The 11991-nt window shown below is 53.5% G+C and overlaps 1 protein-coding gene across 4 annotated transcripts in view; it reads right to left on the bottom strand.

Moving 5' to 3' along the window:
* Positions 1-1043: 1043 nt before the first annotated feature.
* The window catches only part of ZFPM1 (zinc finger protein, FOG family member 1), a 70302-nt gene continuing 59354 nt past the window's right edge, over positions 1044-11991 (bottom strand). For 3 of the 4 annotated variants that reach the window (XM_039330890.1, XM_039330893.1, XM_039330889.1), the window contains 6 exons: positions 10096-10201; positions 8107-8316; positions 6882-7106; positions 6364-6459; positions 5544-5699; positions 1044-5167 (listed from right to left, as the gene is read on the bottom strand). In XM_039330890.1, the coding sequence (XP_039186824.1) occupies positions 2889-5167; positions 5544-5699; positions 6364-6459; positions 6882-7106; positions 8107-8316; positions 10096-10201 (3072 nt within the window). In that variant the 3' untranslated portion in view covers positions 1044-2888. The remainder of the gene's footprint in view (positions 5168-5543; positions 5700-6363; positions 6460-6881; positions 7107-8106; positions 8317-10095; positions 10202-11991) is intronic. The other variant, XM_039330892.1, reaches the window with a different exon arrangement.

Raw genomic sequence — 11991 nt, 5'->3', positions numbered from 1 at the left:
CTGCCCTGAAGCAAATCCCCAATTACAGAGCTGCCATTGGGACAGGAAAATGCTCTCCAGGTAACATTCCAGAGACTTGAGGACTTCAGAAAGGCTTCCAGGTTAAATTCCAGCTAAAGAGATGGCTCAGTTCTGAGAAACCCCTTCACCAGAACAGCTCCGGGTTCAAAGGGGTCTGCGTGAGCCCTTCCAATTTCCAAACAGCTGGGATGAGGAGCAGGGCTCTGGCGACGTCCAGCGGCCAGAATCACGCCATGCAGACAGTGTGGCTAACAGTTTCCTTGCACAAGATCTGAGCCATGTTTCTCTTCTGCTTTCCTTCCCCAACTTGCTTGCACCATCAGAGTTCCTGGTCTTTGAGAAAAGGCGTAGCTTGCAGAGTTATTTCATAACTTGACTTGGCTTCATCAGGCACCCCTCTGGGTTGCCAAAGATTCTCCCTTGAGGGGAACCTGTTACAAGTTGGACCTTAAAAAAGCAGAAAAAAACCCCAACTCATCTGAGCTCTGATGCCAGAGAGCTGTGGTGCTCCTGCGTATTCCTTGGACAACAAAGGTGATGAACAAGCAAGTCCTGGAGCGCGTAAGACCAGGCGTGTCACTAGAAGGCAAAATCATAAAACTCCGTCTCACTTAATTTGGCCAGGTCACACGGGAGGGGGGGGGATTCACTGGAGAAAGCAATTACGCTTGGAAGAGTTAGTGGTAAAAGGAGAACTATAGAGATGGAAATCTAGCAGAAAAAGAAGTTAGTGTCCTCAAAGAACACGGTGGCTGGACACCATCAAAGCTGACGCAGCCAGAGCAGAGAACCACTCAAAGAAGCAGAGCAAGATCAGGAGAGACCAGGTCCATAGAACTGCCAAGGGTCGGACTCAACTGAATGGATAACGTGATCATCCTCACGCCTGGGGGAGAAGATTTGCCCAACTTGGTTGGACCTCTTCCTCCAGCTTCAGGACTCAAATCCACTGACCAAGGGCCCTAAATTTCCTCTCCCACCCCCACCCCACCCCGTGTCCATGCAAAACTCGAGTCCGAGACACAGATTTAATGAACATTTATTTATGTACAGGCTTATACACATAGTTCCCAAGCAGGAGGGTTCCCCCTCTGCCCTTCAGTGCTGTCTTGTCTGCATCTCATTTACAGTCCACATTAATTCTACACAATCCACCGGACAACGGGGAAAGGGAAGGAAGGAAGGCAGCCTCTTCCAATTGGCCCAATTTTGCCGAGGGACCCCTAGATCGGGCAAGTTTGCCTGCTGGCCTCCCTCAGCAGGGAGGGTCCCCAGCCCTCGGAGGGAAAGCTTCCGGCCACCCGCTGGCAGGATACCCCCAAATTAAGGCCCTTCAGGATGGCACTCTTGGGGCAGCAGCAAGCGCCAGTATCAAATGCTTGGGAAAGGGGCTGGGCACAGATTCCAAGGGGGTTTCTGCTGGGCTAAGAGGCTACAGCAGCTGCCCCACACCTAATCTATCCAGAAAAGTGGAAGGCAAGCTGGGGCATCGTTCACTGTTGGGATCTCGCTTATCCCACTTCCTCTGGGAGGGGGTCTTGCTTTGGAAAAACAGGACGGCAGTCCTTGCGCTCCAGAATGACTTAGCTCCATACCTTTTCCTAAAATGGGCAGACCTGCCAAGAGTCAAGGTCTCTGAGCATGCACAAGGTGTAAATCTGCTCCCAACTATGAAAGGTCTCCTCTTCTCCTTTTGTTCTGGGGGCCAACAGGGAGTTCCTACCCAGAAAGAAGGGTTTGTAGCTCACCAGCTCTGCCCCTCCTGTTTCATGCCAGAAGGGAAGGGCCTGGACAAGTGGCATGGGGCCCAGGGCCAACTGAAGAGGGGATGCCAGGAGCCAAAAAGGAATGTGTGTGTGTGGGGGGGGGGACAGAAAAAGATGGCTGGATGCAGGGGGCCTCCTTTCTCCCAGAACAAAAGCATTCTGTACCATTAGATGATTTCAGTTTTGTTTTCAGTTGGTGTTTCACCAAAGAATTGAAATTGAAGACATTTTGGACACCCGTACGACACGCCCAGTGATTCTACAGGTGAATCTTGATGGCTGTCCCTCATCTTCAGCATCAGAACCCCCAATTCTCTGAGGGCCCCCTTGTGCTCGGGACTTCATCTCTAAGCCATTGGGGGCCCTTGGCTTCACCCTCTGATCTTGGGCCCTGACATTGGGGGGCAGGGAGATGGGGGCGCCAGGCATGCCGAGAAAGATCTGCTGCCCCAATGAAGTCGTGGCCCACAGCAAGGGGGAAAGATGCACGTGCTTGATCCGAGACCCAGATTCTGCAACCAGAAAGGGCTGTCCGAAATTTCTCTTGGGTCCCTGCAGTAGCAGGTGCTTGGCAGCAAAATCACCACTATGGGGATAAGGGGGGTGGGTGGGTGGGAAAGAGTGACAAAGAAACTAAAAAAAGAAGATGGAGCAACAGGCTCCTCTGACTCTCTCCTGCAAGAGAGCCGTGTTGAGCTTTGGAGGGAATGGTCCTCCAAGAGGCATTCAGGTCTTGCTGCTCCTTACCTGCTGCTCATCTCTGCTGTTCAGATCCTACCTCAGCCAATCCTGAACAATGCGGCCTGGAGAACAGGGAGAAAGGGCATCCAGGCTGAAGAAAGTAGTCCCTGGGGACGCATACCGGGGCTCTGGGCTTCAGTCTAGGCAGGATCCCTGCAGCACCCTCAAGTTTTCCTCTCCCCCCTTCTCGGCCCCCTCCACAGCTGCTCTTCATGCAAACCCAAATCTTCCCTGGTTCCAGACCAAAGGGCAGAGAGCATGTTGGGTGGCAGTGCCCTCGGCTGCCATGACTGGCAAGAGGCCTGCACTCCCAAGAAGGCCAACGCTGCTCGGGCACAAGAGGCAGACAGGGCTGGTGCGCTACTTGATGTGCTCGGCCGCATGTGATGAGCAGTAATACTTCTTGTGGGCAATGAAGGTGGACAGGCTGCTGAATTTGATGTTGCAAAGGCGGCAATACCGGTGGCTGCCGTTGGCCACGGGGGTGGGCAGGCCTTTGCCGGAAGGGGTCTGTGCACCTTTGTCCGTATACCCAGGAGGGGGGGTGCTGGGGAGGGTCTCGGGCAGGGGAGAGAGGGGCAAGGGGACAGAGGGGGAAAGTGGCAGGAGGGGCTGTGGAGAAGGCGTGGGTCGAGGGCTCCCATTGGACAAGGGAGGGACGGGCGCCTCTTTGCCATTGAAGCTGTCTTTGGGCAGTCTGGGGGCCGGCTGTGGCGGGGAGGTGCCTGGCAGCGAGGGAAGCGGGCTGCCATCGGCCAGCGTCCGGGTGGCCTCTATCAACGTGGGCCCTGCTGCTGTTTTGGTCACAAACAGTCCATGAGTATTTCGGAAGTGCTCTACCAAGTCTCCCTTCACGGTGCCATTGATGGGGCAGTAAGGGCACACGGCCAGGGGCACCTTGGCACCTGCGAGGTGCTGGGCTTTGCCCTCCAGGTAGCGCTGCTGCTGGAGTGGCTCTACAGCAGAGAAGCTGGCTGGTGCAGCCACAGGGCTCAAGGAAGGCGCCACCTTCTCCACCTTGATTGCTACCCCTTCGGGTTCCTCAGCCCGACCCCCTGGGCTTTCTTGGGGCTTCAGAAGTGCTGGGGTGGCGCCCTTGATCTTCTGCAGCTGCTCCATGGTGCTCGGCTGCAAGGGCGTGGCTGGGCAGTAGTACTTCTTATGGGCCAGGTAGCTGTCGAGGCTGTGGAAGCTGATCCGGCAGGCTGTGCACTCGTGGTAGTCCGCCAGGGGACGGAGGGAGGCTGGGAGCACCCGGCTCCCGCTGTGCAGGCGGGGCTTCTTGCTGAGGTCGATGGGGCCCTCGGCGTCTGGGCTTGAGCTGGGAGACGGAGTGGCCTTGACCACCGAAATGAGAGCAGGGACCACAGGGGACGCCTCGGGGCGAGGGACCTCTGGGGCAGCCCCCAATTGGCTGCTGGCGTTGTGTATTTCGTACAGCTTGCGGCGTTTGCGTGTGCGGATCGGTTGGGGGAGGAAGGGCAGCTTGCCGGCCGCACTGGTCCGGCGCAGGGGGGGGTCGTGGCGGGAGGCGCAGTAATAGCGCTTGTGCACCATGTAGGTCTCGTGGCGGCTGAAGCGGATGTTGCAGGCTTCGCAGATGGTCCGGTTTGGGTCATCCTCCGGTTCCTCCACAGAGCTGGTGCCTGGGCTTGGGCTCCCCTCGCTGATGCGCCCAGTTCCATCTGTCTCAGGGGAGGGGCTGGCTTTGGCTCCGCCCTCCTCCATTTTGACTTCTTGCTTGATCTCTAGGGTGGGAGGGGTGGCATTTCCTTCCGGTTCCCCCTCTTGGGCTGCGCTGCTCTCTCCGGGCGACAGACATGCCCCGGCAGCGCTTGGGCCTTTGGGTGCAGTGGCGGGAGACATCTTGGCCTTGCGCAGGGCAGTGGGGCTCTCCTCAGCGAGGCGGCGGCTGGAGCAATAAAGACGCTTGTGGACATAATAGTTGTTGATGTTGTTGAATGTGATCTCACACTCAAAGCAGGTTGCACCCTTGGGCACCGGGGTGCCTGGAAAGAGGGCAGGTGGCACCCCACCGTGGCCTTGCTTTAGGCGGCTGTGAACCAGCTCGGACATCTTGGCCAAGATCTCCGACGCCTGGGGCATCATGGTGGCTTCATGGCCAAACATGTACTGGGGCAGAAAGACGGTGCCTCCGGAGGTGCTGGCGCCAAGCTCGCTGGGCACCGGGCTGGATCCTGGCGTGGGACTGGTGATCTCTGACTTCACCTTCACAGAGTGCAGGCTGTGGGGCGAGGGCACCCTGGAGGATGCATCCAGCTCGGCCTCCGGTTCCGGAGCTGCCTCTTCTTGGGGGGCTCCTTGAGGGCTTTCCCCCTCCTCCAAAGGCTCTTCCTTGATTTGCACAGATGGTGCCCCATCAACGCAGTTGGGACTCTTTCCTTGGGAAGGGGATCCAGTTCTCGCTTCCTCTGCAGGGGACCCCTTCACTTCTTGTAAAGGGGATTTGGCGGGTGCCTCTGGCGGGCTCTGCTGAACAGCTTTGGGCTCCGAGTTGGGCAGAGCTGTCGTTGCGGTGCTATGCAGAACCACGTGCTGCTGGAGGCTGGTCAAGCAATTGGCCACGTAGCCACAGAAGCTGCACTTGAATGCGGAGGACGAACCCGGAGAACTCAAGCCTGCAGAAGGGAAGACAAACAGAAGGAGTGAGCCTTTGCGGGAATGCCCACGGCAACCGGGCTCACCTGCAGGTGACTGGGCTCTTCTGGGAACTCCATGATCTTCATGCTCTCCAAGATCATACCCATCAGGATAAATCCAGAGGAAGCCATCTCTCGTGTGATCCCAACATTAACTCAAGCAGGCAACCTGATCAATTGTTGCCAATACCAATCCACTTACAGACACTTGCTAGAATTCACCAGCGGGTTCACTCCTTACCTATTATTTATTTTTTTAAAAATGCAACTTTATGAAACAGATTCCTCAGAATTCTGTCAGCCCTAGTTGGACCTTTTAACCAGAACAGGACATTTTTGGACCTCCCTCACTTACCCAGGGCCATTGGTTTAGTGGTGGAAGCAGGGATGGTGGGGCCTGGGGAGTAGACCTCTCCTTTGGAGCCAGGCTGGCAGATCATGTGATTGGTAACCAGGTGGCTGTAGAGGATGTCCCGAGTAGTGGAGATGAAGCCACAGCTGTGGCAGACACCTGTAAGCACAGGAAACTGCCTGATTTTTGGTCTGTACAGCATAAAACTACCTATACTTGGGCTGCCAGGACCTCTCCACAAACTTGTCGATGGTGGCCAGCAGGTAGTGAAATTGGGGGTATCTGCATGCAAAGCTGGTGATCTACCAATAGCCTTGACTCCAGCTACACTGGGGGTTACTGACGCTGTTGTACAGTGGGTAGGATGAGGCAGCTTATATGGGTAAAGCTGACTTAGAAATAGTAGTAAATGAACTTATAACTATAGAGTAGACACGACTTTCCAGAGTTTCAAGCCAAATTCCTCTATCTACAGATGCTGAATCTAGGAGCTCCTGCAAGGCAAGCAAAGGCTCTGCCACTGAGCTATGGTATCTCTAGGGGCATCTAACAGAGGCCAACTCTTTTCTCCGTCCTACCAAATGACCACCATTTTTCACAGCTTTCCACTGCTAGCATCTTCTGTCCAATTACAGAAGCTCAGGACTTTCTACAAATCCACCACTATGAGAAGGAACTCTTAGGAGCAGGACCGCCAGCAATGGAGCCTTGCTTTGACCTTGCACAAGAATGAGTGAACCAGGAAGAGTAGCATGCGCACAGCGAATGGGTCTCTGAAAAGGATTCACTCCATGTCGTACTTCCAGCCCTGAGTCCAACTTACCGTTCAGGGTATCTGTATGTACTTTGAGGTGTCGCTCACAGTTTGCTTTTGTTGTAAAGGCAGACAGGCAGATGAGGCAGACAAACGGCCTCTCTCCTGAAAAAGAAGCCAGATGTGAATTGCAGAACTTGGGGCAAAAGCGGTGGTGTCTTCCTGCCCAAAAATGGCAGGGCTGGTCCATGGTTTCCTGCACAGCTCTGCAACGTGACGGAGAGGTCAGGACACCTCTTAAGACAGGTACATCTTAAAGAAATCAGTTGGACTTTGGCAGGGCTGCAGGAGATGCCCATGGCTGAGATGAAATTCCCTACCTCACTGCCAGTGATGAGACTTTATATTAGACAATAACCCCACAACGGCAGCTAACCTCCTATCAGTCCCATACTTCGAATGTGTGCAGGTTGAGAGCTTTGAAAGCTGGGGTGCCTCTGTGTCTGAATTGGGGCCCCTCAGTCCCTGGGGCCCTTCTGCCCCTTCCCACCCAACCTGGGTCCTCCCAAGCGTGGCACAGCTCTTACCGCTATGGCTGCGCATGTGAATCTCCAAGGAGCTGGCACTGGGGCAGCTCTTCTGGCACTGGGGAAAGGGGCAGATGCGCTCGTTGGGGTAGGCATCCTTGGGCTTTTCGTCCAGGGCGGGCGAGGCGGCGTTCTGGCGGCTGGCACAGTAGTACATCAGGTGAGCCTGCAGGTTCCGCTCGCTCCGGTACCAGATGCCACAGTCCTTGCAGGGAAATACGTCCTCTGGAAGGCAGAAGAGGGTCAGAGAAGGGGAGGAGAGTCTCCTTTGCAGCCAGAGAACCACGAAGGGCGTGGATTCGGGGCAGGAGAGCGACTGGCCAAACCCTCATGGTCAGAGGTCCTCCGTTAGACCGGCCCCCACGAGGCCATCTGAGCCATCACTGGTTTTTAATTCTGGGCCCAAAAGTTGGGATGATTGCAGGAACAAAGCCGTGGCTTCTTTTTCTGCTAGATTTCCATCTTTATAGGTCGTCCTTGATTTACAACCATTCGTTTAGTGACTATTGGAACTTATGACAGCATTGAAAAAAAAGAGACTTACAACCAATCCTTGCATTGTAGCATCCCCCCATGGTCATGTGATCAAAATCTGGGTGCTTGGCACCTGGAATGTATTTACAAAGTTGTAGCACCATTTGCGACCTTCCCAGCTGGCTTCCGACAAGCAAAGTCAATGGGAGAAGTCATATTCATTTAGTGACCGTGTGATTCCAGTAATTCACTTAACAACCACGACAAAAAAGGTTGTAAAATCGGGCACAACTGTGTTTAACCATGGAAATTCTGGTACCAATTGTAAGCTGTAAGTCAAGAACTACCTGTGATGATTTGATTATATGCCATTAAGTTGTTGTGTCTGCTCTGGGTGACCTCATCCGGCACTTATACCTTCCTGATGTTCTTTGATCACCCCTCCCAGGAACACCCCACCAGTCACAATGAGGCAATCCAGCAGGACCTGGGAAGGGGCTGCCATGATTTACAGTGTGCACATGATGGGAAGCCGTGGAACGGAAACTCAGAAGGGTGTTTGAAGTGATGAGAGGAATCGGTTTAGAGCGAGAGCCCCCACTGAGGACAGCACCAAGGCTGGGATGGATGATCTAATCCAGCAGGAGACCAGATGCCAGATGCGTGGACTTCAACTCCCAGAATTCCCAGGAGTTGGCGTCCAGGCCTCTTAGCAGGGATGGCTGCAGGAAGGCCTTAACCAATCACTTACTGTTGACAACTGCCGTGGCTAAGATGGCTGCCATCCCCGCTTGCTGGGGAAGCAGCTGGATTTCGGAAGGGAGAGCAACAGGGGGAGCGGACTCCCCACTCTCGGTCTTCTCAGCATGGTTGGGGATTCCCACTGGCTCGGCCATGACAAACGCCTTCAGCGCATCTCCTTCGGAAAGAGGCTTGGTGGTTTTACACCAAATGGAGTCATCTGGAAATTGAGAAGGAGATCAAATAACACAATTATGGGAACCACAAGTTTTCAGATGCAGTGTCATCCAGCCTGTTGCTCTGTGAAATGGCCAATTTTGTCCAGAGAGATGATGTCCTTTCGTTGGGACCTAAAGTCTCCCAAGCAGCCTTGAGAAAAATCACCCTCCCTGGACTCCACTCTTGGTTGTAAAATGGGAGCTGCAGCAGCTGGCTTGTCTCACAGGGCTATCCCAAGGCCAAGACTCTAGGTGGTCTACTTTCCGGTGCATAGAGTAAGAGAAGATGTGGAATAAATGTTATGCAGTGGAATTTGAATTGATTTCTGAATTGAATTCGGCAACAACTCTGATGAACAGCAGAATGACCTGAAAAATACATTGAGCACCAACTGCTCATTGGATTGTCCAACGGTAAGGGGAATAAAAGGTATATCTAAAATATTATGTGCACATTTTTATACTGTATTTATATCTACCCCCCCCCTCACACACACACACACATACACACACATTGTGTAGGGGCATCGGAGAGGTCATTATTCATTAAATGTAAAAAGTGGCTTCTGCCTTCTTGGGATGGGGTTCATTTATTAAACATTCTGGTATTATCCTGAGAAACTCTCAAGGAAGCTGATTAAATATTATACATCCAAAACATAAGATGAAGTTGCTTAGTCCCTGAGAAGCTTGGGGTCTCTGAGGATTCAGATTAAAGAATGACCGCTTGAGCCAAGTGCCTTAAAGGACAGACAGGAGCATCACTTTCCTTTTTTTACCAGCGGTTTCAGAATGCCTGTTTGATCTCTGAAACTTTGCACTGACTGCTCTGTGCAATGCACACAACCAAAGAGAGGTGGCAGTGTTGGACCACACATTCACAAAAAAATGGCACAATGTTCTTTATGGCTCTCTCTTTGATTGCTTAACACACCTGACCTGTTCACTCGGAAGCCCCTTGCCCATATCCCTTCCTTGGGTTCTGGCTGGAATGCTACCCCTGAAAACATCTAGCACTGTAGACCCACCACCCTTTCTTCAAATCTGTGTCTTCCCAATAGAGCTACAATTTAATCCCTAAACCAGGGGTCTTCAAACTTGGCCCTTTTATGACTTGTGGACACTGGCTGAGGAATTCTGGGAGTTGAAGTCCACAAGTCATAAAAGGACCAAGTTTGAAGACCCCTGCCCTAAACCCTTGTGCCTGTGGGTGCTCATTTGCTACATCTGTGCCTACCAACACATTCACTTCCCTAATTCTGCTCTTTCCTCATATTTTGCCACCGAATAGAAGGATGCTTCCTCCCTGTCAGCCCCTCTTTGCTGCTTGAAATATACTGATGGACTAAGTGCTTACAGCCATTCCTTTAGCGACCATTCAAAGTTACCACAGCACTGAAAAAGTGACCACTGGGTTCCTGGGTTTATGACCATTGTAGCATCCCCAGTCATGTGATCAAAATTTGGTTGCTCGGCAGTTGGCACCAATTTTCAATGGCTGAAGTGACCCTGAAGGTCATAAAACGGTCTGTGACTCACTTAACGACTACCTTGTTTAATAATGGAACTTCTCATCCCAATCATAGTTGTAAGACAAGGACTACCTGTACAGTTAACAGCGTGATTTTAGTAAATGGGCAGAATTAGTTCCTGAAAACAAGTAAATAGGTACTTCTCCTTCGAGGGGGTCTTTTTAGCATCCTTGCCTGTACTGGAATGAACCCCTTTCTCTTCCCTCCCCCCACCCCAAATCAGGCAGGGCTCACTGCTCAAGGGCTGACCTTTCTTGTAGATCACCGAATTGGCGTCCCCTTCGCTAGGAACCAAGGAAAGCTTGGCCAGCCAGCACGTGTCATCCTGCAGGATCAGGGTCACGGGCAGGTTCAGCTGAGAAGAGAAGAGAAGTGGGTTTGAACGTGCCAGTCACTCTCTCAAAACAGGTTCCACTCTGAACTCCAGCAAAAAACAACAACAAAAACCTGCCACCATTGGAAGATCAAGTTGAGCTGGCAAGGTCTCAAAGTTTGGCCCGGACATTTGGAACCAGCCTGGTGCAGAAGGCCGCCGTTGTAGATGCTCCAGGAGATGCTCAAATTTTCCCCACAAATGCGCTGCAATGATGGGATGGGAACCCCACCTGGGTTCATCTTCTCAACTGGTGCCCCTTCCCCTTTCAACAGCTGGCCTGGCTTCACCCAGCACCACCCTCAGGGAGCCAGAAAGGCAACAGCCTTGGACCAGTGGCTGATAATGGAACTGCCTGGCGCGCCATGCCACGCCACGCCACCCGAACAGGCAGAGATACGAATTGACTCAAGCAATCAATGCTGTGTGTGTGTGTGTGTGTGTGTGTGTGTGTCTGGGGTATCTGGACACATGTCTCCTGCGTCTGCCCAGGTCAGTGGGTGGCTTCCTTCCTCGCTCCAGCAGCCTGGTGGTGTGATCCACGTGGCCACGGAGTGAAGCCCGGAGCTCACTTCCCTTCCGGACGGCTGCCCAGCAGGGCCAGGGCAGCCCCGAGGAGTTAGGGGGCCTCCGCCCGAGGACAGCCCCCTCCCTTGTGGAAAGTGACCCGGAGGCCATTGCGGCCCCAGCACAAACACAACAAGCTTGTTATTTCCTCTTCTTCGTCACCCGCGGGCCAAGCTGTGCCGGTCGGGGAGGAAGCAGCCACTTCACCCCTAACCTCGGTGGTGTGCAGGGAGGAAAAGAGATTAGAGGAGGAGGAGGAGGAGAGGCTGGACTGCTGGAATGGGGGGCAGTCAGCTAAGCTAGGCCCCACTTTTGCAAGACAAAAGGAAACGCTGTGACTCTCCAACCAGGCACGGAGCCCAGGCTGCCGCTGATGCAGCCACAGATGTTCAGCAGTGATGGGAAGGATGGGCAGGTATGGACCCCGAAGCCACCTTGCTTGAGCCCCCAGGACCCTCAGGGGAGGACTGGAAAGCTTCTGGAGAACAAGGTGGTCTAAGCATCGGTCCTGGATTTTCTCTTGTTGAATTCCCACCTATCTCCCACCCCCGGTCCGGTTTGCGGCACAAGAGACAATTGGAAAGTCCTGTCCAGGGAGGGGCACCCACAGGCTGTTTTTTGGGGGTGCAGAGAACTGGAGGATGAGCTTATGATCCCAACCTAAGAGGTAGATGGGAATTCAAAGCAGAGAATAAACAGCTGGAAGACCCCCACATCCGTCCTGGGTCCTCCTGATGCTGCCTTCGAGACAGAGAAAGAGCCAGAGGGGCCATGGATGAGCCCCCTACTTACCGCAAGAGACTCCCCTACCCAATGGACCCCCTCACGGGACACAGCCCCAGGGAATCCTGCAGCTTTTCATCCCCCACTTCAAATAACCAGGTGCATCTTGTTCCAGCGACCTGCCTTATCAAAACAAAATGTACCCCTTTGCCAAATTCCAGCGAAAACCAGCGGGTTCTCAGCAATTTCCTCCCTGGGTGTTCATGTGGTTTGCAGCTTATGGACCCACCCGAGGCACTCTGGGGCCCAGACCCAAGAGGCAGGTTTCATTCTGCTTCCCCCTCACCGCTGTGGGCGGAGGAGACCCCCCCCTCGAAACACTCCACCCGGGAAGCAGCCAACATTCACCCCTTCAGGGAGATCTGAAGGGTCTGCCCCTCTATTTCAAGGCCCTATTTGAACGAGCGTGGCTAATTATGATC

Source organism: Crotalus tigris, unplaced genomic scaffold (genome assembly GCF_016545835.1).
Source record: "Crotalus tigris isolate CLP2741 ecotype Arizona unplaced genomic scaffold, ASM1654583v1 scf7180000024433.1590703, whole genome shotgun sequence".
Classification (NCBI taxonomy): Eukaryota; Metazoa; Chordata; class Lepidosauria; order Squamata; family Viperidae; genus Crotalus; species Crotalus tigris.
The sequence above is the reverse complement of the archived record's forward strand: the minus strand, read 5'-3'. Positions and strand labels throughout refer to the sequence as shown.